Source organism: Chrysemys picta, chromosome 9 (assembly GCF_011386835.1).
Source record: "Chrysemys picta bellii isolate R12L10 chromosome 9, ASM1138683v2, whole genome shotgun sequence".
In the NCBI taxonomy this organism is placed as follows: domain Eukaryota; kingdom Metazoa; phylum Chordata; order Testudines; family Emydidae; genus Chrysemys; species Chrysemys picta.
Genome location: NC_088799.1, coordinates 11,388,311 through 11,416,149, shown reverse-complemented (window position 1 = coordinate 11,416,149; position 27,839 = coordinate 11,388,311). Strand labels below are relative to the sequence as shown.

At 45.5% G+C, this 27,839-nt stretch overlaps 1 protein-coding gene across 2 annotated transcripts; it reads right to left on the bottom strand.

The window, feature by feature from the left end:
- Positions 1–754: 754 nt before the first annotated feature.
- On the bottom strand, positions 755–22,701 carry ZMAT3 (zinc finger matrin-type 3). Of its 2 annotated transcripts, none has more exons than XM_005285950.4 (6): positions 22,546–22,701; positions 14,349–14,668; positions 11,679–11,798; positions 9,623–9,789; positions 9,397–9,497; positions 755–6,061 (listed from the first exon to the last, which is right to left on the bottom strand). In XM_005285950.4, exons 2-6 carry the CDS (start codon positions 14,610–14,612, stop codon positions 5,850–5,852), a joined length of 864 nt encoding a protein of 287 aa, XP_005286007.1. In that variant the 5' UTR covers positions 14,613–14,668; positions 22,546–22,701; the 3' UTR covers positions 755–5,849. The 2 variants fall into 2 exon arrangements, with proteins under 2 accessions (XP_005286007.1, XP_005286006.1); XM_005285949.5 differs by having other exon boundaries at positions 1,962–6,061; positions 22,484–22,684.
- Between the last annotated feature and the right edge of the window lie 5,138 nt (positions 22,702–27,839).

Here is a 27,839-nt window from a genome sequence, read left to right as displayed (position 1 = left end):
CTTTGTAAAGTGTATTGATTAAGACAGCTTGGCTCTCATTACTTGCATTATTATTTTTCTCCTTTTCTCAAGGGTGTGTGTAAGTAAAAGTAAGAGCTTCAGGACAATTTTAGAAAGGTCACTGGGAACAGGACTGAGAACAGCAACTCATATAGGCACTGAACAGCCATCATCATTGTAAAAACTTTAAGGCCCCTGTTCAGGAAACATCCCCATTCAGGAAATCTCTTAAGTTCATGCTTAACTTTTAATAAGTGCTTTCCTGAATCAGGGCCGTAAAGTGATGTAAATGAAAGGGGAATCTGGCTCCCTGGAGTTATACCAGGGCATATGTGATAATCAGGTATGCACCAGTCTCTTGAGCCTTTTAAAAAAACCTTTTATAAAGTTAAATGCCCGTATGATTTTTCACTCTACCTTTTTCAATCTGGAGATGCAAGTGAGCTTGTGGTATCCATTCTGCAAGAAAATACAATGTGATGCAAAGCCCTTCACAGTGATTTCGGCTCCTATCCTGCCAGGTGCTGAGCACCCTCAACTTCTTGTGAAGCCAAGGAGTCTTGTGGGGAGATTCAAGTCTAAAATGGACTTCAGTAGGAGTTGGAGGCAGTCAGCGCCACACAGGATTGGACCCTTTACCTGTGCACTAATACATATTAGGCAGCTAGTCGCAATCACCTGTAACTCTTCTGCTAAGCGGATGACTGTTTAGAGCCATGCACTCACCAGCAGCAGTAAAGCCAAAACACTGAAGTTGTGGAATGGTGAGAGCAAGACGATTTATTGTAGAGTGGAGAAAAGGTTCATTTTCATCATCTCAACTATTCCCCTACAGAGTTCAATGCAATAAAAAGAGGGACAAGTGTACAAAACGAACCTGACAAGAAGGCTCTAGATGACGTACATTCAAAGCATTTGCAAATGATGCTATTATACAGATGCAGATACAAATTAAATCAATTTCTTCCAAAGTGGACTGAACCAATTCTGTATCCACATTCACTATTTTGTGTTTTGTTTCAGAAACATCCATAATCCTCCCTTTCACTACAGATGCCTTATTCATTTTTTATATAACTCCACTGGCCTTTTCTCATCACTGGGAAAAGGATTCCAGCTATTATTGTCTAACAATTTATTTAAAAGCAGCTTTTATTTTTACTTCCAATTTGATGCAGGTGGCAACTGATCCTGCTCCAGTGAAGTCAATGGGAGGTTCACCATGACTGAAATGAAAGCAGGATCAGGTCCACGATTGTTCAATCCCGCATGCTAATTTATTCCTGGGAACACGTGGACTTTGCCAGTTGTAAAAATTGTTCCTTTTGGATCCATCTTGAAATTTGCTCTTCTTAAGGGGCAAAAGGTTTCTTCCTCATCCAGAGCATCCTTGTGGATACAGACATAAAAACATGTACATGACAAGGCATCAGCACTACAGAGTTCCTGGAGTGGTTTAGGGCTTGACCCTGTTCCACTGAAATCAATGGGAGCTTCAACGCCAATTTCAGTGGGAGCAAGTTCATGCCCTTACAGAGCAAGAGAAATATTCTTTAAAAAGCCAAGCCAGCCTAGATCGTTGTAACAAAATCTACGATTGAGAGAACATTTAGCACCCTGCTTTGTTTTGGCATGGCCAATTTAAGTATACAGTGCAGCCATGTCATTCACTTTGTACTCAGGCAACAACCCTCTTGCTGTCAATGGGAGTCTTGCCTGAGTAATGTGACGACAGGATTTTGCTCATGTTATTAACAGCATGTTAGTAAGCCAAAATAAGAATCAATGCTTACAGATAGATTCTCTCTATAATGTTCATGTAGTAAGGGGAAAAAAAATCTCCTGGACTAAATTTTGCTCTTGGTAACACTGGTGTAAATCCAGAGTAACTCCACTGAAGTTAGAAGGGTTACTTCAGATTTGCACCAGAATAACTATAAGCAGAACTGAGCCCCATGTTAGGTAATGATATAACACGTTTATTTGTTAATGCGTAATGACATCTAATGCTTAATAAAACAAAACAGTACCTCTTTCGTACTCCATATAAATTATATGGATCCCATGTATTGGTCTCATTGCCTTAAAATAAAAGCTACAGCTGGAATGAAATGCATATGTATTTAAAGTTAACATTGAGATGTGCTCAATTTAAAGCGTCCACCATTTAGACAAAGGTTGCAATTGTGACTTAAGAAAAAATCTGGAGGCAAACCCTGAATTTGTTTGCCATGAAAACATAAAGGAACATTTTTTTATTTTATGTGAAGAAAAAAAACACATACGTGGGGAGAGGGGGAAGAGCCACATTTTCACAAAAAATAAATATCTAGTCTGATTCGAAATCAAAGTGCGCTGAAGATTTTTCTATTTAAACAAAAACAACCCATAGGATAAAGCCATAAATATTCACAAGACTGTCAGTGGTCAGCATAATAAAATAAATATGAATGCAATGATTTTTTTTTTAGCAGCAAAGGTCATTAATCTACTGGCCAATGTGATAGCTTCACAAAAGTCCATTTTATTTTTCCAGTCAAGAAATAAACTATTCAAGGGTGGGGCGGGGTGTCTCTAAAAAGGTGCCACACCTGTATTCTTAATGGGTATGGTGCCTCTCCTGCCCCCTGCCGTGCCCCCACCTCACCCCCTGTTTCTGAATGTAGATATAGCAGGATATGTTTTCCCCAAGCATTCTGAATCCTCATGTACAGAATTACTTTAATATGCATATAGTCAAGTTCTGACCTTCTCCTCTTGCTGAAGAGCCTTTGGGTTGACTTTAACCCATAAAACATAGGGGCATAGGACTGGAAGGGCCCTCCTGGGTCATTGAGTCCAGTCCCCTGCTATCGCAGGAACACTAATGAAATCTAAGTTTTTTTTTTCACACCTTCATGATTAGCCATTTTCTAGGTCAAGGAGAAACCACTGTGGGTGCTGTGACGGGAGGGGCAGTCTTTGGTTCCCTTGTGCTCACATCAGATCTTCTGGACAGAGCAAGTCCCCGCATGTCCCACATCCTTCTAGCCATGGATGCCTTTTCTCCTGCCTGGGAGACTTGTCAACAGGTGCTGCGGAGTCCCACTCCCTGCTTCACACAACGGAACAGCAAGGGCAGAGGAGAGATGGAATTCTGGAGGTGACAACCCTCATCCCTGATGTTCAGACTGAGACTGGATGGCGGGAAGGTCTACCTGCCTGTTGGGCAGCCTCCCAAGGAAAACTGTGAGAGCCCCATTGCTGGGGCATTTCAACTAGACACTGTTTTGTGAGGGGAAATTCCTCCTTGGCTAGACACCGAGCTAGACACTACGTATAACAGGGCTTTCCCCAGGTCTCATTTTATTCAGTGTTGCATGAAACAATGGAAACACCATGCCGTGGTTTATGGCAAATGGACATTTAAACATGATGCAGATATCGTTGTGGGGAGACACGACTGGACAACTATCGTCCACCATCCTCCGTCCTTACACGGGGGCGTACAGCCAGGAAAATAGAGGAAAGGCCACAGTTCCACTGTGTGGAATGGGGAGCAGGTCATACCCGAGGACTGCACTCTCTATGGCAGCACAGGAAGGTTGGGAATCGGGCAGGCCAGTGGGCATGGCCAGGGGACCAGCCAGGAAGAGCACAGGGGAAGGTGCTTGTGCTTGTGCTCTGCAACCCGGGATTCTGTTCTCCCAACCAATGGAGCTCCTCTGTGCAAAGACTGTTTACTCAGGCTTTGCGCAGAGGACCAGCATTAGGCGCTATAGACACTGGAGTCTGTTACCATGCATATAAACATGGATCAGCAGGGAGCATGTGATGATTGCTGTGACCGCCATCACAGTTTAACCTCATCGAGTATAGGAGTGCTATATAAAAGACAGGGCAGTGCTCGCTGGAGGTGGCCGATGATACAGATTACTCAAAGTCTGAAGAACAGCTTTTACTTTTGAGCACGCAAGTGATACAAGCCTTTCTGTGGTGGACTGAGAAGATGAACAGAAACTGTTGTTTAAAGCTGAAAAAGGCTGGTGGAATGCAGGAAACTAAAGAGCAGAGACCGATGAAGGATGGTGAAAAACAAGGCTGTCTGCCACATGATACGCACTGGGCCAAATTCATCCCCGGTGTGGCCCCACTGAAGTCAATGGGATTACACCAAGGCAGATGTTGACTCGCTGTCTCCAGGAGGACAGGACAAGCTACAAAGCACCTTTTCACTTCTAGTACCCTCCCACCTGAGAAACAAAGGAGCTACACCAGCATAAAACCAGAACAGTAAAGCAGGCCTGGAAGGGAGATATCCACAGCACCTGCCTGGCTCTGATCCTACTTAAAAAAAAAAAAAAGATCAGGATCATTAAATTCACCACAACTGCGTGAATGATCAGAGGAGAGCACAGCAGCCCCGCTCAGAGATCACCAGGGGACCAGTCTGGACTCAGCCCGAATATCACACAGGGGAGAACACAGCAGCCCAGCCCGGAGATTGCATGAGGGACAGCACAGCAGCCTAGCCTGGAGATAATACATGGGAGAACATGACAGCCCAACCCGGAGATTACACTCACGCTCGTTATCCCTTCCTAAAAAAAAAAGACTGTAAAACGCTGATGTTCAGAGAGAAGCAAGATAAAGGAAAACCCAGTCTGAGACTTAGAGTAAAGGGAAGAAAGGAAATATGCCCAACACGGGCAGCTCTCCTCCAAGGGTGAAATTCACTTGGCACATATAATGCCTGTCAGGTTTAGAGCAGCTGAATGGAGTGGCGATTGAGGCAGTTGAAATCCAATAATCCCCAATTTCCAGGGAATTTTACTACATCACAGACCCACCCCCTCTACAGTTACTACAGGCTGGAGAACAGCATTTGACCCCCGTCAGCACCAATTTGATAGGGTGTTTGGACCCACGATTCCTCCCCAGCCCATCCTCATTGCACCATCCATGCTGTCCTGTAGAGGGCCAAGGCTCAGTACAGAGCCTCCATCAGATTATATTAGCTTCTGTTGCCCTCTGGGCCCTGCACAGGCCCCGCTCCCATAGGTGAATTTCACCCATGCTGCATAAAGATGCCTACTGGCTCCAGTGTGGTAAAAATCCATTGCCAAGAGCAGACCAGAATCTATCCTCCTTGACAGAAGAGAATATCTGCTGATGTGGCAGATCAGCTACTCTCCTATTGCAGATGTTAGGTTGAAATCCTCACCAGCCACTTGAAGTCCAAACATTGGGGGGTGGCCTACATGAGGGTGAGGGAGATAGGATCCTCCTTAGGGTATGTGCACAGCCTCTGTGCCGTACCGACAGGAATGCAGGAGGCACCTGCTGTAAGTTGTATTTGAGGCTATAGCCTCTCACACTTCTGCTAGCAGGGATGTGTGACCAGCAATGCCATTCACACGTCCGCTGGCTCTGTTACCTCCTCTTCTCTAGCCTGCCCATAAAGTCCCCCTGCTGCGGAGTGATGCTGTGGAGCACAGCTCCAGGACACACCAAAAGGGGTGTTGTGTCTCCACATACCCTGCCTGCGTGGCAGAACCATGGTGGTCCCGGTGCTTCTTGGGCCTTGCACATTCATGCAATAGGGCATGGGGGAGGACAGGGCTCCCCCAAAATGCAATGAAGAGCTTTAGATAACAAGCAAACAAACATTAAAACCACTTCACATCCTGCAGAGCATATTCCTGCCAACAGTGATATAAAAAAACCCTAACCATACCATTAAGTTTGCAGGTGTTACATGTATAGCTAGAGAGCATACTCCTATCAAATGGAGCACAAAGCAGGGCATGTGGCAAACAGCAGGCGAGACAAGCTGCTCTATCTGCAAACTACTACCAAGGGATAGCGTGTCATTGTACATAGCCAAGATTCTCCATCTCATTCCTATACCGCTGTTCAGACACCTTGCTTTTGTGCTGTTTGCTTTCTAAATGTTGTCGGAACTCCATCTCTTCGCTAGCCCCGGCATTGCACATGGAACAGTAGTACTGGCCACTTGGGGTGACACACATGGCGAGATCACGAGGAATTCGCTGGCGGGAGCGTGGATTGAAGTAGGGACCTGCAGAGAAAACAAAGGCATCCATTTATCTGTAAGCAAGAGGAGCCCTGTGTTTCGAGCCTTACTTCACAATCGCTAAGGTCTATGAGTAAAATGGTCAAAAGCACCTAAGTGACTTGGAAGCCTAAATCCTACTTTCAAAAGTGACTTAAGCACTTAGGCCTAGATTTACAAAGGTATTTAGGCACCTACAGATACAGACAGGATCCTAGAGAATTTTCAAAGGCACCTAACCGGCTTTGATGCTTAACGCTCACCTAAGTCAATGGGACTTAGGTCAATTTAATTTTGTAGTGCAGACTTGCCCTAAGTTACGTCGATGTACAGGCACCGCAGTAATTGAATCGCTTTTGCATGTCCACACTATGCTCCTTGTGTCGGCGATGCGCGTCCTCACCAGAAGTGCTTGCACTGATTTAACTGCCAATGCTGGGCACTGATTTAACTGCCAATGCGGGGCATTGAAAGGCAGCAATAGTCCATGTAAGCAATGCAGCATCTACGCTGACACTCTGTTGCCCTAACTACATCGACATAAGTGCTACGCCTCTTGTGGAGAAGGAGTTATTAAGTCGGTGCAGTGGACCAGTTACATTGGCGGGAGCTACATTTTACTGTAGACAGAGTTAGGTCGATGTAAGCTGCCTAACGGTGTATTGTACACCAGGCTTTAGGCTCCTAAGTGCTTAAGTCACTTTTGAAAAGGGGAGTTTGGAGCCTAAGTCACTTAGGAGTTTTTGAAAATCGGACCCTGTATCACTGCTCCCTCTATTTCAGAATTAGAATCAGCTTTCTCATCAGAGTAAGTTTCCTGCTTGCTTAATTAAAAATAATTACGATAAGATCATATTTAATGTAATTTTAGAAGAACCGTTATATTAACTAATACCATGCTGAAAACACAAAATTAAACTAACACTCATCAGAGGGCTGTCTGCGCTAACGAGCACTCATTACAAGACTTGCAAAGAAAAAAAATAAAACCGCTGATCCAGACACTATTAAATATACTTCAAATTAAATGGTATAGAATTAAGCACTTGGACGGGAAGCTGCAAATCAGGAACACCTCTGGTTAGGGTGACCAGACAGCAAGTGTGAAAAATCGGGATGGGGTGGGGGTAATAGGAGCCTATATAAGAAAAAGACCCCAAAATCGGGACTGTCCCTATAAAATCGGGACATCTGGTCACCCTACCTCTGGTGTGCTCTGTGGAGTTACACAGATATAAAATTGCAGTAAATGAGTCTGTCTAGCCAGGCCGGGAGGCTTGCTCCTAGCTGCAGTGCAGACATAACCAGTGGGAGTCATCAGCGCTGAGGTCCACCCTAGCCACACCTCCTCCTGCTCCCAATCCACCCCTTCCCTCCTCCAGTCTGTCAACCTTCAACACCACCACCCCTCCCCGCTATGTCCCAACCCACCACTCCTCCACATCACTCTGTCCTGCCCTAGAATGCTCCCAGCTTCTGCAGAGGCAACGCATCACTGGCAGACGAAGCCCTGCCCTGGCCAGAGGCTACTCTGAACTGGAGGAATTGACTGGACACAGGGCTGGGCACAAGAGCAAAGTGACTGTCACTCAGGGGGGAATTTCCCCCATGCGCTTTTCTCTGCTTATTCCTAGATCAAAGTTCTTTTTAAAGGATTTTGCAGTAAATCAAAGTGCTTTTCTCTCCCCCCCGACTGCCAAAATAAGAGAACAGAATCTGTCTTTCCCGTATTGGGTTTGTTCAAAGGGTGGCAGAGTCAGAGTGTGAAACACCAGAGAAACTGATTCAGGGAACAGATGGCCTTGGAGGGTGGCAAACCTGCTTTATCATTCTGGACAGCAAGAATGCGAGCATGGGTTGACGTGGTACAGTCGGAGTCAAAAGCTCAGGCCCCTTGCCAAGAAAACACCAGGAAATAGCCACCACTTAGAGCAGCAATAGAGAAAGGCAGATGGGAAATTAAGTTACGAAATGAGAAACCAACCAACCAAAGAGGCTGACAAACTGAAGTAACTTTAACTGCTGAGAGGATCACCGAGAGCCAGACAAAGCCTTGGCACCACAAATAGCTTCTTTCTTTGCAAAGCTTCCTTGACTGAGGGGCTCTCTCAGCACCTGCACAAAGCTTGGGTAAACAGACAGTGCGGGGACAAAGGAGTGGGGAATGGAATGCTCCCAGCTTGGGCATGGAGCACCCGTGCAGACCCTGCACAGCCTCTGAGGCTGCAGCAATACAGGGTGTGGTATCACAGCTTGCTGTATCGCTCCTAGACAGAGGCTTTGGCCAATGGGACTGCATAATCATAGACCCACTGACTGTCTTCAAATGCCCCCTGTGAGGTGCACACACAGCCAGGGTAGGGCTGCTCACTCAGCTGCCATGACTGACCCCAACCCCCAGCTCAGTGAAGACCTCCTGGATTATGATCGGGAGGACGTAGTGGATCCCCTGGCACTTGGTCGGTGCATGGGGCTCTCCATCCCTCGTGTCCCTCGGGGTGTACTCCGGGAGATGAGGGCAGCCTTATCGCCTGTCTCTCGGGCCTTTCTCGAGCAGGCCCTGCTGGAGGGTGCTCCCTGCCCGCCCCTCACCTCTGGTCCTCCAGACCTCGCCATCAGGCCCCTGCTCCGCAAGCCCCCTCCCCCGCACCACCCAAGCCAGTTGCGTGACCTACACTCGCTTTGTTTCTGAATCAAGCCTAGGAAGTGGCTGTACGTTCTCATACTCCATAGCCTTCACTTCCTCACCCTCTTGTCTCACCCTGACGCCAAGAGGCTGGCAGGGACCTGTGGATGACTCCAGGTAGGAAGGCCAAGGAGTGCCTGCTTGGGAAAGACCAGGGAGCAACCCAAAGGAACCCAGGGGAGTGATGGAAAGGAACCTGGGAAGGGCTGAAAGCTGAGCCCAGAGGGTGAGCAGAAGAATAGAGGACAGAAGAAAGGCCCATTAGGAAGAAGGGGTTGGGCCTAGTTTGAGACTGGGGCAAAGGCTCTGTTTTGTTTGGCTTTAACTTGGATGAGGAACTCGGATTCCCTGGATAGTTGTACTTTTGTTAAGGGCTTAGCTGGAGGGCCAAGGTAGCAGCAAGGCACTACAGCAGCCAAAGGAGGCTGTGGAGTTTTGAAGAGCTGTGAGAAGGGGGCAAAATGAGGCAGGGCTGCTGCAGAGCTACCCCATGCCACCCTGTTACAGTCCCTCATGCTGGAGTCAGAACCAGTGCAGACCAGCCCACAGAACAAGAGCTCCCTAATGCACCCTTCTGTGTCAAGCAGAACCCATTAAGCAATTGTCACTGTGCGACCCCTGGAGCATGTAAGTGGTGACACAAGCACTCAAGTACCTGTACTGTTCTGAACCGCATACACATTTCTTCTATTCTGCATCATCTTATAGTCGTTCCCTTCTTTCCGTGCCCTCCGTTTGCCCAGTTCTGATGTATCCCTGAAGGTTAAATAAATACATACAGCTCTGTTTTAAAGCTCTCTGAGATACATTAATAGAGACCGCTGGAGACATGGCTGCACACGTTCAGGACAGCCTTAATGTAAAGGTTGAACAATACCTACGAGAATGAGTTGTTCTGTGCTTCTGCCAGGCGTAGCCTCTTGGCGTGATTCTTTCCTTGGTAGTGAGCCTGGGCCACGGCCGGGGAACTAAATGAGGCATCACAAAGCTTGCAGTAATCATTCTCTGTGGCCATGATCACTCGACCTCCTGGTTTAGAGGCGCCCATCTATCAGCAAAAAGGAGGGAAAGGATCATATACAAGGATCATAGGAGAGTTCATTCTTTGAAATAACTGAGCCAGGCTCAATGAAGTTGACCCCTCTCAGCAAGCTGGTGGTAAGAGTGGGGATTAGAACTCCGGGTTCTCTGCACAGTGTTCCCCAAATTCTTTCCCTTGTGGGAGGAGGGTTTGCCTCTCCATGGCTCCTGCTGGGAGTTTGGCCCCTGAACCTGCACATCCCCTAAGATCCACGCAGATCTCTGCGGATCAGATGGAGATCAAAACTATCTGTGCAGAGGCCCTGTATCTCTGCACCGGCTCTGGCGCCTCCTGCTCCCCCTTCCAGCTTCCTCGCAGGCTTGACTCCTCTGCCTACCACTGCCCCTGGGAGCCCCCTGAAAGGAGATTCCACAGCACTGAGGAAGGCCTGTGTCCAGACTACCCGCCCCCAAACTGGATCTCCAACCCAGCAAAGAACCTTCCACAGGTTGCAGAGAAACAACTGACCCCTCCCCACACCTTGCCTATGGACAGCGGGAGTTCCATATGCAGATTTTAGAGGAATGATCCCGTCCCGAGTAAGCCCCGTCCTCAGGATCTCCCAGTGCATTATGGGGCATGATCTTGTCTGTCTACTTAGAATATAAGCTGATTGGGGCAGTGACTGAGTCTTTTTGGTGTTTTGTACATCACCAACGAACCAGTATTTCCCAAATAGTGTGACTAACAATGATTTACTCATTGGCTTTGCTAGTGCTACACTTTCTAAGGTGCAGTTTCTTTGGCCCCCGTTTTGATACTTCATATGCTCCTCCCCAACAAAACCCTAGAATTCTGGCGTGCCTGGTACAATATGAACACCTTCTATGTAGCTGGCTCAAACTTGGCTTTCTTTTTTTCTGAGAATTAGTTCCTCAAACAAGGCAGAGCAGCCACCCCAGCTGTTGTAAGCAGCATAGTGCATGTGTAACATACAATGGCTTGGGGGAGGGCCTGCTCTAATGCCCACTGAAACTAATGGAAAGACTCCCATTCACTTCTGTAAGCTTTGGATTAGGTTCTTTTTGTATGTGAACAGGTCTCCCCCCTAGTGGCTGGCCCCAGCAACCATATAACAACCTGCTATTTACTCACAGCTAAGGGGTTCGGTCTCCTTTAGTTCAAGTGGTAGAGGCCCATGTTTTTGGTGCTGAAGGCCCCAGCTTTGATCCCTGCTGACCAACACGCAATGACATGCAAGTCTCGGGTGTGGAGAACATTTGATTTACTCCTTGAGCTAATGGGGCATGCATTCTGCTCTACATGTGCCTGCCATTGGGCAGTTCATGGTACAGCATTAATCTGGATCACAGAGGGGGCCATTCACTCATGCAGCGATTGGAGAATGAGTGCCACAAGAGTAGCTATTTAGGGTGGGAAATGATGGCCCAGTGCTGTTGGTGCTAGACTCTAAACACCTTTTCTACATAGGCACCCAGGTGCAGTCTCACTTTGATGCACAGGAGATGGCTAGGCAAGGGGAGGATATAACACCCCCCCCCACACACACACACACACACACAGAGGAAGGACATGACAACGAGTGATTTCCATGGCTTTAAACAGCCATAATTGGCAGAGCATCTGATTCATACAGGTATCATAGGATTTGCCACACAGGATTAGATCAGTGGCTCAGTGAGTCAAGTCCCCTGTATCCGGGAGTGGTCAATACCTGATGCTTCAGAAGAATGTAAAGGCACACACCGGGCCAATTGCACCATGCTGGACATAGTGAGGAAAATTCCTCTGACCCCTGCAGCAATCCCACCCCAAAGCATGAGACCTAGTTACCCTGGTCATGGGGGGTACTAACATGTAAGCAGCACAGCCTCGGTCACCTCCCCAGGCCTTACCTGAGCTGAATGGGAGACAATCTGAGGCACGGCAGGCTCCACTGAATTGCTCATTCTGGCGGGAGCTGGGCAACTATTTGCAGCATAGTAATTCCGAAGTTTCTTACTATGGTTTTTACCCTGGAAACAGAACTTGAATTAATCACTGTCCAGGTGGTAGAGTCCCACCTGTATCTAGCAGCCAGAGGACTCAGCTAAGAGGCTGAAATGTAAACGTGGTCATGACAACAACAGCTCAGATACAGGCTCTGATCCTGAGAGGGGCTGAGTAATCTCAACTTCCATTGATTGCAATGGGAGATTAGAGTGCTTGACATGCCTCATGAGATGCTCAGTACCTGGCAGGGCTGGGTCTTGGGATGGGGTATGTACCCCCCACACTAACAGTGAAAGGGTGAAGGGGAGCCCAATTAGCCCATTCTGTAGCATCTGAAGTGAAGACAGGTAATTGAGGATTAGACCCAGCTATGAAGAACCAACCTGGGTGGCTTCTATAAAGAAAGGCTGCAAGGCAATAGGGAGAGGAGACCTAGGAGAGAGGTAGTTGGGTGTTTCCTCTCTGGGAAACAAAACACAGAGGGGCCTGCACCTTGGGACTATCCCTGAAGGGAGAAGGAGGCTGGGGAGGAGACTCCTGAAGCAGACCTGGGAAAAGAGGCTCAGGGAGATAGAATGGGACATGCTTTCCAGGCCAGCCAGCAAACCTAAGGGATGAACCTACAAAATTCTGCCTGGAAAAATTAGAAGCTTCTTTGAAAATCCATCACAATAATCTAGAAAGACACTCAGGTCTCCCCATCTCACTAAAGCTCTCCCTGTTCAGTACACTCCCCTGGAAAAACCAAAGTGAAAACTATTGCAACATAGCCAGAAGGTCAGCAAACTGGCACTCTGTTGGACTTGGGAAGGGGGAGTGAATTGAAGACTCTTAGACCACCCACTCCAGATGATCATATCTAGAAGTTGTCAGAAGTTGAGGGTCTAATAAGATGGTGTTCTCACCAGGTAGAAGCACAAAGTGAGAGATGATCTCTGAGGATCCATATCATGAACCATATCAAAAGAAATGTACATTGGGGTAGAGAAGCTGGCTAATCCAATGGTGTCTGTCATATACTACACCCCCGTTTGTGTAATGAAGCCCCACTCAGAGACAAGACCAGTTCAAGTGAACCATATAAATGGTGTTTGGTCTAAGAGCAAAGGTAGTGACTTCATTCTTATAGCACAGGGGCGGGCAAACTTTTTGGCCGGAGGGCCACATCGGGTTTCCGAAATTGTATGGAGGGCTAGCTAGGGGAGCATGTGCCTCCCCAAACGGCCAGGTGTGGCTCAGCCCCCGCCCCCATCTGACCCCCCATGCTTCTCTGCCCCTGACGGCCCCCGCGGGACTCCTGCCCCATCCAACCCCCCCTGTTCCCTGTCCCCTGACCGCCCCCAGACCTCCCACCCTCTGACTCCCCCTCCTTCCTGACTGCCCCCCTGGGATCCCTGCCCCCATTCAACCCCCCTGTTCCCCACCCTCTCACCGCCCTGACCCCATCCACACCCCCGCCCCCTAACCATCACTCCAAACTCCCCTGCCCTCTATCCAACCCCCCCTGCTCCCTGCCCCCTTACTGTGCTGCCTGGAGCACCGGTGGCTGGCAGTGCTACAGCCACACTGCCCAAAGCACCAGGACAGGCAGCCGCGCCGCCTGGCTGCAGCCAGCCGCGCCATCAGACAGCACAGAGCACCGGGTGAGGCTGCGGTTCTGCAGCGGCGCTGCCCGGCAAGAACTCGCAGCCCCGCCGCCCAGAGCATTGCGCCGGCAGCACAGTGAGCTGAGGCTGCAGGGCCGGGGGCTAGCCTCCCGGGCCAGGAGCTCAGGGGCTGGACAGGACGGTCCTGCGGGCCAGATGTGGCTCGCAGGCCATAGTTTGCCCACCTCTGTTATAGCACCTGCTGTCTGAGTTACAAAGAGCATACTCCTCCATCTCAACAGAGCCTGCTCAATCCGTCACCCAGGGGACATAAACCTGCTAAACTGGCATCCACTGATAAAAGCAGCAAAGCTGGGAGAAAAGATAGGTAATCAACATTTTTAAAATATATTTTTAAATTAGAACTGGAAGGAAAATCAGAACTTTCTGTTGGCCTTAGTTGAACTGGGGAATCTGGTTAAATTCCCGCTGCCTCTCCCCCTTTATTTTAAATTGGGGGGGTTCAACTAAGGACCAAAGTGCATGGGGTTTTGCTTTCTCATTCTCCTGTGGTGGGGGAGGAATGAAAAACTTTGACTTAAATACATTTTCCATTATTTTGGTCAAAAGGGCAACCTTTTTTCATGACGGAAGAAAAGTTTTGATGAAAAAATTGTGATGAGCTCCAGCCTAAATCACAAAGAGGACAAGCAACTCATTAGGACCCCTCTCTTAAACCCTGTGTAGCCTCAATAACCCTCCTTCAGGCATGGGAGCAAAAAGGGGGCTTCATCTGCCCTCCTACCCCACCTGCCTCTGGCAGTGGGACCAGAAGGGGAGGAAGCTCCTGGCACATGACTCCCTCACTTATGGCAGGTTGGGGCCCCACAATTCATAAGGCCTGCCCTACATCTCATATTGAAAGAGTGGTAGGCACCTCACAGGAACAACTAATCTGAACATCTTTCTTCTTTTGCTTCTCCTTACCTGGTAATGCGCCTGGGCTTGCTGTGCTGAATTCAGAGTGACATTGCAAAGTTTACAACACAGGGGCTTACATAGTTCCTCCAGCACAGGATCCTTTGCAAGCTCCTCTTCTTGCGAGTGCTGCAAGGAAGGCCCCAGTCCAAACGGTTTCTGTGGGGACAGTGGTGAGTTGGCTCTTGGCCTTGTGGCCACTGACATAGGAGGAGATGAAGGCTTCTCAGGACGAGGATGAGGAGGAAGTCCTGCCTGCTGCAAAAGAATCATTGGCTGGGAGGACTGCTGGCATGTTACTATTGAAGGAGGAAGACTCTTCTTCAGCTCTGAACCAGAAAAAGACACAGGCTCAAATAAACGGCATCCTTTTCACAATGTGAATGTCCAAGATTGGGGCCAACTTGGCCAGTTTCACTCCAGCGGCTCTGTGTCCCTCCAACAATGCAAAGCAGTTATAAACCCAGTTTAACGAGCCAGTTAAGGTGAGTTGATAGCTTCTGCTTCACTGGAGCAGGGCAACGCTGCTGCAGTCAGCCTGTTAATCCAGCCCCAGATATTTTTTTAGGCAAAACGACACGGATTAAAATCTGAGTTTAGCTATTAATAAAGGCTATGGCACCCTCCTGGAAATTTAAGTGGACTACTAAGAACTTATAATATCTGGACAACAAACAAAATGAGAACTCACCAGACATAAGCTTTCAGATGCAAGAAAATATCATTCTGCCTTGTTTGTGTTATCCTAGGAGGCCCTGAGCCTACATTTGTTGGTGGAGTGACTCACTGCTGAGCTCATGCAGAGGCCCATTGAACCAGTGCTCCCAAGGGTAAACACGTGCAGTATTGGGGCCTTAGGCCCTTTCCCAAATCCAAGAAGGGGTGGGCTCTATGCCAACGAGTTCACAATCTAAGAAATAAACTAATACTGCAATATGTGTTGTTGCTTGGTACCTTGTCAATCATTTGGAAGTAGTTGTGTATGTTGTGAATCGTAAACCCCATACAAAGCCTTCGTAAATATCAACTTCAGGAAAAAAGGTCAAAATTAACTTTTCTCCAGTAAATAAAAGCACTGAGGGAGACACTGTTGTCTATTGGTTAGAACAAGGTACCAGGAGTCACTTCTTCTGGGTTCCATTCCACACTCTGCCACTGTCTTGTGGCATGACCTTGGGCAATTTCTCCATGCCTTCACTTACTAAGTATCTGAATCCTTCTCACACTATCAAACATCACTTAAAGCATGAATAAGACTCTGCCATCCCTGTCTATCCTGGGCTGCTCTTTGCGTGTCCTCTATGTTAAGTCCAATAGTCTTCCCTCTCTAGTGTTCAATGAAGAGATTAGTTCACTCTGCCTCTCTTACATGTCCTCCAGTTGCCCAATGGTACGCCTCCCATGGCAGATGTTCTGGTTACATTCTTAATAAATCCCAGATACTTACATTGTCTTCTCTGGATAACTTTGGAGTTAAAAAGTTGTGGAACTTTGACAAATCTCCTCATTTGTTACAACTTCATTCCATTTAATACCTACCATTTTCCTAAGGCATTTGCTACTGAAAGCATTTGGATATCTGCCTCTACTTCTGGCAGATTTTACTAAGTACAATGCAATATTTAAAAATATTTCATATTTTCTTAGGTTTGGAAGATTATCTCATATTAGCACTTATTCAGTTTATTTCTCAATCAGTTCAAGTTCTTAGGAACCCCCTTAAATTGCCAACAAAAAGCTTTGAGAGGCTTAATTAATTTATGTTTGCAAGTTGTGTTGAAACCCTGGGATGAACATTGCTAGGTTAATGCAAAGTGGAAGTATTAGTGTAAATCAAGACAGAGCCACTTTTTTAAAGATTATAATAGCTTCTCATCGTAGCCCCGCTTACCAATAAACAGGATTTGATATTTTGGCCATTTCAAATCACATCAAGCTAAAATTGCATTCTGGGGTGCCAGATTTGTACTATCTTTAAGCAGAAGTGTTTTAAATACAGGGACCTACCTTTACTTTTCTAAATAGCCAATCCTTAATTTAGATGGCAGGTAACGATTTCAGAAGTATCTTAGGTGTCTAAGTCCCATTTTCAAAAGTGACTTTGGTTCTTAGGCCCACATCCTCTGAGGGCCAGATTTCAAAAATGCACATAGGTGCCTCCTGGGATTTCCAAAAGCACCTAAACAGATTAGGCACCTAACTCCCATTCAAATCAATATGAGATTGGCATCTAACCTAATTAGGCACTTCTGAAAAATCTCATGAAGCACTTATCTACATCTTTAGGTGCCTAAGTACATGCCACATCATGTGTCCAGATCAAAGTCTGGGCTGTGAGAACCTAAATGAATGGTCCTTAGGTATTTGGAAGCCTAAGTCACTTTTGAAAATGGGATTTAGGAGCCTAAGCCACTTAGGCACTTTTGAAAATGTTACCCGAATGAATCTGTGTTGTTTTTGCACACACCAGACCCCAGTTCTGCAATTGGCTCCCTGAGACTGTACAGGACCAGCTGCAGAACAGAAGCTCAAGTTCCAGCCAACAATATTGCTTTAAAGTTTTCTGAGTATTGCTAGGGACTAAAGGGGGGCGGGAACCCACAAAAAATGAAGCACACATATACATGCCTTTGGAAATGGACGGATAATAAAGCTTTTGGAACATTTTATTTCTCCAGTGCACCTCCCTTGTCAAGGTGCTGTGCTCTCTACTAAAATCAATTTCTAAATATTAATTCAAATGCAATCCAAAAAACCCCCAAAGAACCTCACTAAAATTAACAACTGAAACAAATTTGAGGATGTTCAATGCAGAAGCTAAAGAGGAAAGAAGGGAATGGATGGAAAAGTAGAAATTAGAGGGAAGTGGTTGTTCTAAAAAACACCGTGGAAGGAGGAGTGTTTAATGATAGGGTGAGAGATGGACTGCTGGATTATATGGTGAAGTGAATCCCACACCCTAAGACCCACCACGACAAAGACACTAATTCCTTTTTCTGAGTATGATGGTGGGATTCCTAAAAGGAACTGAGGTCCCTTCCAACCCTGATATTCTATGATTCTATGGTCATGTCATAACAGAGATCCTCTTCAAGATGAAGTCCAAGGAAGATGTTTCAAATATAGTCAGGGAGCCTACCTTGTTGCAGCCTTTAAAAACCAACAGTACCAGCTAACAATTAGAGTGCCACTGCACAGGGCAGCCAGTGCAAAGTGGGCATAACGTGAACGTGGCTGTTAGACCAGTGAGAAAAGGGATGCTGGATTCTGAACAAGTGGCTAATAGTGGAGCAGCTCTGCTGTTAGCCCTAACAAGAGGGAATTTCATCAGCTGAGCGTATGAGACACAAAGGCAGGGATTGCTATTGTGAGGTTACCCTGAGATAAATCACCTATGCAAATTGTGAAGTGCACATGCAAAAAAAAGTTCCTATCACATGGAGGGTGGGGATGGGACTTCCTAGAGAGGGCATGATTGACTCACTGCTTCTAATCACATCCTCTCAACTAGAATGAACCTTCTTGTAGGAACGAACTCTATCCAGCAGCAAGACTTCATAACTAATCCTGAGTTTTAATGTGTCCAGACAAGATAGTTCAAACATCCCTCCAGGCCAGAGACTTGAACTGTGCTGTCCACAGGGCAACAGATGTACAGCTGTGCCTACATCCCATAATAAGAAATGATCTGGCTAAAAGAGCTCAGTATATACATTGAATAACATGGGTGATAAAGGGACCTTTGAAGGACACAGCGTTTCAAATCCCATATTACCACCATGGACTGACTCCTCTCTTCTAGGTAAGACTTCAGAGCAGCTCCAAACACACTAGCTATGTTCCTTAGCTGTCAAAGCAGTAACCATGGTCACTCATATTAAAAGATGTTAAGAAATCCACCATGACCAAAATGACAAGCTGACCCTGATTTAAAACCAGCGAGAGGTCATTCGTGAGCCTGACAAGTGCGATCTCAAATCCAAAAAATGACAGTCCTAAAATGGGAACTATCCAGGATGCCACTAATGTCCAAATGCTCCTGGACTGGAATAGCCACCGCCTTCTCAATCTTGTTCCCTGAAAGTGGGGGATTCTTAAGGAAGAGGGTGGACATCTGCATGTCTAAGGATAATTAACATCTTTCTCTTGTTAAGTGAGGCATTGATGACATCTCTCAATGATGGTGGCACAGTCACATCATTGTCAAGATGGACAGAAGTCAAAACTGCAGGCCGTGTGCCACAGGGAATTCCAGAGGACAAGGAAATCAGAGATCAGGTGAGATAGTCTATTGGGAACCCATGGCTTTACTAGTCAAAAGATACAGAGACCAGCCTAGAACCACATTGTCCCATCTGTGTAAAAAGGTAACTCACTCAGCATTATAATCAGTTGAAGGAACTGCTAATTGGACAAGGCCATCTGAAGTAATCTGATTGCACACTATCCAAAAGAGTTCAGCTGGAATTTTCATTACAGAAGGTCTAAGCCTGAGGACAAGTAACATCTCCTAGCCTCACTGTCAGTGATTCTATATGCCTGTATAAAATCCTTTAACAGAAAAAGATCAGACACCAGGTAATTATCCCAGTGACCTTATTGCCAACATATGCTCCAGGTGCTTCAACACCTGGAGATCACCATGGTCTCCATATTCAGCAAATTGTGATGCTACAGCAAGGGGAAAGGGAGTCAAGGTATGACCCAGCACCAATATGGAGATCTCAGAAAAGCCACAGAATTCAATAGCCTCCAAGGCCATGAATCTGTAGCACCTGTATGGTGTCTGCATTGATATAGATAAGGTGATGATTGAACTACCCAACATAAAGATGTAGTCTACCATCTGTGGGTGTTCTCTTTGACCTTCAGGGTAAAACCCAGAAGGTGAAATCCTTGTCCCATTAAAGTCAAAGGCAAAACTTCCATTGATTTTAATTAGGCCAGCATTTCTCCCAGGGAGTCCTTTCACTTCCACTCAAGAGAGCATTTGAAAATGGACTATCTTAAGAAACTGACCATTTTTTTGATATTATCATATTGACACGGCAAGCCAATAATAATCAGATTATAGTGTTACAATGTGATTGGTAAAACAATGTCAGTACAAGTCTATGAATGCCTGAGAACATCATCAGATCATATTAAATGTCTGTAACAGCAATGACTTTAGGAAATGAAAGGAAATCATATCACTGTAAGCCAGTGAAAACCATAAATGCATCAAGCTTTGAAACCTCTGCTCAGGAATGCTTTTTCTCCAGGAATAAAGATTGCTCAAAGCTCACAGAGCTGAAGATTCATTAACATTTCTTCCCTTATCAGCACAGTGTCTGGATTTTAATATAATTGCCTCTAAAACTATGTTAAGAGAACAGTAAGCACTCAAAGCCAGGAAATGATATAGTTAAGGTTGCTCTCGCAGCCTTAAACATTGCCCTTTGGCTTGTATCCTTTTACAACACAATCTTTAATGACATGCTTTCATAGTGTTTCTCAATACTACAATATACTACCATACAATTTTTCTGTACAATCTTAGGAGCAGATTGTGACCCCTTTATTCACACTATTAAGCTGTTACTCACATGAGTAATCGCATGTACATGTGCCGCTTCTTCTCATTTTTAAAATTTGTTTATACTTACTCTTTTCATTAACTCAATTATTAGAACAATCTTTATTGTTTTAGGGTACAGTCCTGCAAAGTGTTGCACACTCTGGTACTGATCCAGCAAAGAACTTGTGTGTGTTTCACTTTAAGCATGTGAGATGTTCCATTAAAGTCCATGGGATAATGCTCTTTCACTTTTTAGAAATAAATTATCTTCTCTCTATAAGTATCTTAATCATTGAATCAACAATTATGTACTATATAATATTTTTTCTAACCATCAATATAGTTTACCATGGGTTCAGCTCAGGGCATAACTGTTAACCCTGAGACAGATTTAGCCCCCCTTACTCACATTGAGTAGTATTGTACTCTGCAGGTAGTCCCTTTAATTTCAATGGAATAACAGGTGGAAGAAAGAGTTATTCATTTGTGATCATGGGTATCATAATTTGGACCTATACAGTTAATTTAGCGACACATTTAGGTGACCTAGACATGCCAGCAAATTTGTATTATTACTCTTTTATACATAATGGAGTGGTTTTCATTTGCAGTAAAAGCACTTTACAGCATTCAAGCAATGGAAAGCAGCCTTAAATTAGATGTAAATATGGTTTACTCTCACCTTAAGCCTACTTTACAAAGCAAGCACTGTCTAAAGTAGTGTTAAAGTAAACGAGAACCAGGCCCAATCTGCTGTATCTTGTCTAAGAAGTGTTTGCTATTACTTTCATGAACTCTAACTCTGGCTATCATTCATAGTGCAGTATACAGCACTACAATGTGTAGGCGGAAAAAATTATGACATGACCTTATTTGAGAAACGGTATGTAACTAAAGATTTTTTGAAATGGATTAACGGTACAGAGGCAGGATTAAGGTTACATAGGCAATCTTAACATTATCGTTTCCTGACGTTTGACAGGAATGTTGATTTTTCTTTAAAGGCAGTGCTAGGATGTTTTTAGTTAGTTGGTTTAGAGAAATACGTAAGAAAAAGAAGATCCATAATCTAGAACTATTTGTCTAGGCCCCACTGTAACACCCCATCCCATTTACCTTACTAGGTCCACAATGGACTCCATCCCCACACTGTAGGAAGTTAGCAGGAGAGATTCCCTCTCCCTGTGCACTTTAGAAGCCATGCCATTTTTACCTTACGAGATGACCAATGATCCCTGCATTATTCTCTGCCCAACTTCAGTAAAGGCTCAGATGTGCTTTTAAGACACAGCCTGGAGCGGAGAGCCTGGAGCTGCAGTTCCCCAGGGCGAGTTCCAGGAGGCATTCTGCCTCAGGAAGACAGGATGCCTCCTGGGTCTCACTGTCATGCCCATTGCTACACATCGTTATGGGCTACAACCTACTTCCTCCTGTGTATTCCACAGGACACTGCAGAGGGATTCAGCCAGCTAAGTCAATCTACTTCCTATCCCTTTGGAGTGCTGTGTGCCCCTGGGAGAGTAAGGAAGGAGCTGATCCTGCACTTCCCTGAACACAGAGACCACAATTGTACCTGGCCTTTGTGTGTGCCATACAAGAGGGGAGGAAGGTTCTATATGTTCACTACCCTATGCAACCCTGGGAGAAATGTCAGGCACAATCTAGGCCCAAAAGCTTTTCACTGCACAGCTAAGTTCGTCAAGCATGTACACACAGTACAGCCTTCCTTAGCAGCAGATTTTATGAACATAGTGGGAAAATTCCTTATGAAGTGCACTATTCAAAGGCAGAGTGCAATTTTTAAAAAGGTCATAACTCAGTCAAATCAAATTTCTGTGCCAAGTTTTCCTGACTGTTTCCAGCTGTTTCAGTGATGGAGTTATTCAAACAGTCACTATTTATTTATTTTTTAAATCAGAAAGTGTATTTTTTTCTCCACGCTCCTCATACTCCAGAATGAATGTACTTGTTTTTACCGAAACTTTCCCGATACATTCACCTTTGGTCAGAGACCAAGCCTGACAAATTTCAGCCTGAAAGCTGAAGGCTTCATACAGTACTAAGTGATTGAACACAGGCATTAGAATGGAAACAACTTTCATGACAGTGGTCACTGACACTGACTCTAGACTGCTGTAGATGCAAAACAGGTAATGCAAAGGGCAAGGGAACATTTTGTTACCTAATACATCATTATGGGACTATACAGCATGATGCAAAAACTGACATTTTAGAAATTTTATTTATGCAAAATTGAAAGATTTACACTCCCCATGACTTAAATTCTAATTAAAATCGGAGGCATCTGTTGTTAGGTTGAAATGGTGGCAATTCAAAAGAGAATTCAAGATGCAATTTGGGAAACATAAACGCAAAACATAGCATCCAAAAACTGATGCAATATGTAGACATTCAAAACATACATGCAACATAAATACCCACATGCAAAACAAACATGTAAAATCCCACAAACTAACAAGTGGAACATGTACATAACACTGCTTGTGGTGCGATTTACCTCCCTGTTATGGACAATGTCCTGACTACTCTAATAAATGCATACACCCAAGTATAATGCACTTACTAGAATCCCCTGATTCTGGGAGGAGGGACTCAGAGAAGCAATCTGCAGGCAATCCCCTGTACCTGGAGCAGGCCAGTCCTGCACATCCCCAGCTGAGATCTTCACCTCCTCCTTTCTTCCTTTTTCATGACAACTTAAGTCGGGTTGCTCCCCACTAGATCTGAGGGGCCGGCAGTCAGAAAAGTCAGTACAACCGGACACAGAGGGAAACAGCTGCAGGAAGTGACTGCAGAACAGGGGGGAGGAATAGGGGAGGAGACTCGGGAAAACTGCCTGTAGTATCTCTGCCAAGGCGCATGAGCCTCGGAGAGGAGCAAATATTGCTACTGTATACCAAGTGATGCTGCCGCTAAACCCCCAGGCTCACCGGAAAGCCCCGTGAAGGCAGATCTGTGACAGACACTAAGGGGTCGCTTTGCCAGGATGCCAATACAGTACTATGGATTTGAACTGAATTCGTAGGAGGCGAGCAACTAGAGAGAGGAGGGGCTGGGGAAATCATGAGTGAGAGGAGCCATTACCAAGGGCGGGGATGAAAAGGAGGATACGAGTGGGGAGTCACTGATGTGGGGGAGAGGACAGAGTGAGGAGGAGACATTAGTGCAGGGATGGAGAGGAGGAGATGGAGGGGAGGGAGGTGGTTTGGGATGTGGGTTAAGAGCATGGAGCTGGAGATTTCTGCCCAAATGACCAACGGTGAAATAGCAACAACAACAAAATGTTGCTATTTTAAATGCCACTTTCCGGTTTCAGAGTCCACAGCCCATTGAGCTGGACTGGGCAGTTTGCCTCTCTTAAGAGCTATTGCTTCAGGAGGCCTGCAGAAGAAAACACAGAAATGGTTTCATGACATTTTTAAAGCTTTCTCCACAGTCATATTTAGGGGAAACGGTATGGATTGGAATGTGCATACCATTCGAGGAGTTACATTGTGCCCGACGGCCTCGTTTATTTTGTGTCATTTTACAGAATTCGTTTTATTGTGTACACTTTTTTCCCCCAAGTAAAATATAATTTTTAAAACCAAGAGAAGAAAATACATGTTGATTTTCAAACTGTTCACTTCTCCTCTGCAAATGGAGGATTCAAAGCATTCTTATTCTCGTCCAGGCTGCAGTTATTGTTATTTAACATTTTTAAGAACATAAGAACAGCCATACTGGATCAGACCAATGGTCCAGGTCATAGGCGCCGACTTCCACTGTTCCCGGTGGGTACTCAACCCTCCCTGACCCTGACCCCACACCACCTTCGCCCTGCCCCCATTCCACCCCTTCCCCAATGTTCCCGCCCCTTCCCGCCCCCATTTCACCCCCTTCCCCCAAGTCCCCGCCTCTTCTCCGCTTCCTCCCCTGAGCACCCCGCATCTCCGCTCCTCCCCCTCCCTCCTGGAAAGCCCTAAGTGCCACCCAACAGTTGTTTGGCAGCAGGAAGTGTTGGGAGGTAGGCGGAGGAGCAGGGACGCCCTGCACACTCAGGGGAGGGGGAGGAGGTGGGGCGGGGGGTGAGGGGAGCTTGGCTGCCAGTGGGTGCAGAGTACCCACTAATTTTTCCCCCGGGTGCTCCAGCCCCGGGGCACCCACGGAGTCGGTGCCTATGGTCCAGCTAGCCCAGTATCCTGTCTTCCAACAAGGGCCAGTGTCAGATGCCTCAGAGGGAATGAACAGAACAGGGCAATTTATCACAAAATCTATCCCCTGTCATCCAGAGGTTTAGGGACACTCAGAGCATGGAGTTGCATCCCTGACCATCTTAGCTAATAGTCACCAATATACCTGTCCTCCATGAACTTATCTAATTCTATTGCAGAAGTACCTATAGGCTGACCTGGGCAGGCTCCTCTCTCTTTTCTTAGGTTGTAAGCTTTTTGAGGCAGAGACTGCCTTTTTGTTCTATGTTTGTACAGTGCCTAGCACAATGAGGTCCTAGTCCATGACTGGGGCTCCTAGGCATTATGACAATAAGATAATAATTAATAATTATTAATAATTGTGCTATGTGCTGTATAAACATATGGTAAATGACTGTTCCTGCCCCAAAGAGCTAACAAGCTAAAAAAGCAAGACATATCAGGTGAGTGAGACAAACAAGTGAGTCAGGGTGTGGTGCAATTATAGCATGTGTGCAATTCTTAGCCAGTCAGAAGTAGATGAAAGCTGGAGTTTACAAGAAGATGATTGTTCAGTACCATAAAGGAGAGTTTTGTAGACTCTAAGCAACATACTGAAAGAGGATTAATCCTCAGATCTCTTTTGCACCTTTTACAAACTGTGTAGAAAATCAGATTATGAGGGATCCATGTGGGGGAAGAGTTATGCCAGTTTTCTGGAATCTTTTTATCTATTTAATATGGCTATTTTGCCATCTGCTAGTTCTCTTGATTCCTGCTCACATTCTTTGTAAAGTAACCCACAGTATCATCTTCCCTGGTGTCTTCTTCTTTACCTTGCTGATAATTCACTTTGTCTTTTCTCTAGGGACTGGGGAGTGAGTTTATTCTTCTCTTCCATGTATTTATAAGATGCCATAGGTCCAGAACCTCAGCTAGTGTAACCTGGCAGAGTTCCACTAAAGTTAACAGAGCTATTTTGATTTACACCAGTTGAGGATCTGTCCCCATATTGTTTCTTGTAAAACTGCTGTTAAAACTAATCTATTCTTAGTTCACAGAGTACATTGCCCTTGCCATTATCACTTATCAGCTTCTTATTTCCTTACATAGAAAAACTTCCCACTAACTTTTCCTACCATGTCTTCTACTGCCCTGGTCCTCGCAGTTCTTCAACTCACATCCCAGTTTCTCTTGATTAGTCTTCTGTTTTTCTTTGGATTATTTGCCTAGTTAGATATTGGTTTATCTACCTAACAGATGTCTTCTTTTTTATCTTATCTTCTTCTATCAGCGCTTTAGATAGCTAAAAGTAAAATTAAATTATCAATCATTGAACTTTTCAGTGTTTTTTTCTTCCTGTTAATTGTAGGAACATACCGAAACAAGCCAATAGTCCATCTAGTGCACTCAGCTGTCTCCAATGCTATATTGCTTCAGAGGAAGGCATAAAATACCTATAGTACACCTCATTGTGCAATATTATGCCATAAGGAGAAATTTCTCTCCAACTCCAGTAGTGATCACTTTATACTCTGTTTTTTTGGACGCGCTTGCCAAAATTATTATTAATTATTATTGAAATATTACACTCAGCTTCTCTTTCTTTACTAACTCTTATTCTAAATTGGCACTGATTCTTTTTACTTACCTGTTCATTCAGATCCTCAGTTGTGATGCTGAACTGGTAATTGCATCTGTTTTACAGTTGTTCCTCCTTTTTTCCAACAGTAGAAATTATGAATATTTTGTCAGTGTAGAAATACACTTATCCACCTTACCCAAACCACTTCAGATCCAAGATGGCCTAATTTCCCTCAGAGCGTTTGGGGATGACAAAGCAAAGCCTTCTGTCTAAGGACAGGACCCACAGCTCCAATGGATTTTTAGTGTGAATAGTGGAATAGATTTCCTCTCACTTCTGAGGTCCTTGAGGCAATGGGAAAGAAGATATTCATTTCGGGGCAGGAGGGAGGTTAGAATTTGTGCTGTCCATGTAACCGTGGCTGGAACTCATTTGGCCATTGTAGAGATTGTGCGTGCCTTCTTGATGGAATTCATCTTGTACCTCACTGATCACAGTGTTTATAAAACACCTAACTAACTAGCGCTGAGGAAGGATCTTTACCAAGGAGAGAGAGAAAATTCTTTGATGGGAGTTATCTCCCTCACCACATTCAAACCTCACTTAAAACCTTGCTTCTGCTAGCTTGCCTGTGAAGAGGAGGAAAGGTATCAACAACAACAAAAGGAAGTGACTCATTAAGATGTAAACATACATACTTTATGCATAACCATGTGATATTTTTCTGTCAGCTTCATCTTACTCTTGTCAGTTTATGTCCCTCACTTGTTGTATCTTGTTGACAGTATTGCCAACCCCAGGCATTCAAAAGTCATGGGATTGGCTTTAAAAGATGACGGTTTTTTAACTAATACAATTTGGAGTCTTTGTCTGCTGGTTTCTTGGCACTCGCTTCATATTTTCAAGTTTTCTTGGCAACGATTAGAGCTAGAAACGTACGATTTTTAAAATGAAAGATGAGATTCTCATGAAATTGCTGGATTCCAGCAGCTAGAGCTGTAAGAAAAACTCCAAATATTGTGAGACTTGTGACAAAATAATAATTGACAATAATGTTGAATTAGACACCTGTCAGGGCAGGGATCATCTCCTTAGATGTTTGATGAATTGTGCCTAGTATAGCTGAGGCCTAGCCTGACATGAAAAATTAACATATGGAGGGATGCCTCATCTCTTGGAAAATGGAATTAGGGAGGCGTGATGGGGTTTACAAACCCCACGCTGGAGAGCAAGGAGTACAGAGCAGCTCTGGGCCCAGGCGTCCCACCCAGCCACACCTGCAGGGCTTGCACAAGCTGGAGGCAGGGCTTTAAAAGGGGGAGCAGAGCAGCTCAGTGGGAGGCAGGTATTGGAAGCGAGCAGATGGCTGGTCTGAACTCTGAGGGGAAAGTACTGCCCAGGAGCTCCTTGCCTGAGGCCTCACTACACAGACTAGTGAAGAACCTACAAAACAGAGAAAAGACACAACAAATCCTGCATCTTGGCAGGGGGTTACATGAGATGACCCTTGCAGTCCCTTCTCACCCTATGATTCTAAGTGACTAAGCATTGCAGGTTAGAGACTTGAGAGAAGTGGCTTACTCTATGCAATTGAAAGAGATGGGGGTAGGAAGTGGCCCAGGGAGGGTGGCGACTTAGCACTCCAAGAGTCTAAGTGTAGCCACCCACTGTAGGGTCCTGAACCAGAGCTCAGTGGAGAGAGTGGGCCTAGGCTCCCCTATCCGCTCCCAGAAAACAGTGCAACACCAAGACCCTTCACCTAAGTCGAGAGGCCTGTTGGAATAAGCCTTGACTACTCAAAGACCCAGACCCTGCTATGCCTGTTCAGGAGAGGAGGACTGGAAAACCTTTGGGTGGGGGATGCTGTAGGGCAGGACCGAATTTCTAATGGAATAGTATCAGAGGGGTAGCCGTGTTAGTCTGGATCTGTGAAAAGCAACAGATGTATTGGAGCATAAGCTTTCATGGGTGAATACCCACTTCGTCAGATGCATGTAATGGAAATTTCCAAAGGCAGGTATAAATATGCAGGCAAGAATCAGTATGGAGATAACAAGGTTAGTTCAATCAAGACTAACAGATGTATTGGAGCATAAGCTTTCGTGGGTGAATACCCACTTCGTCAGATGCATGTAATGGAAATTTCCAAAGGCAGGTATAAA

What these genes read in the sequence shown, in the direction of transcription:
- ZMAT3 (XM_005285950.4), bottom strand. Translation starts at nt 14,612, where the DNA reads ATGATTCTTTTGCAGCAGGCAGGACTTCCTCCTCATCCTCGTCCTGAG. An exon ending in TTGTCTCCCATTCAGCTCAG is followed by an intron (nt 9,790 to 11,678) that starts GTAAGGCCTGGG and finishes TTTTGCTGATAG; the next exon opens with ATGGGCGCCTCTAAACCAGG. An exon ending in TGCGGTTCAGAACAGTACAG is followed by an intron (nt 6,062 to 9,396) that starts GTACTTGAGTGC and finishes TTTTCTCTGCAG; the next exon opens with GTCCCTACTTCAATCCACGC.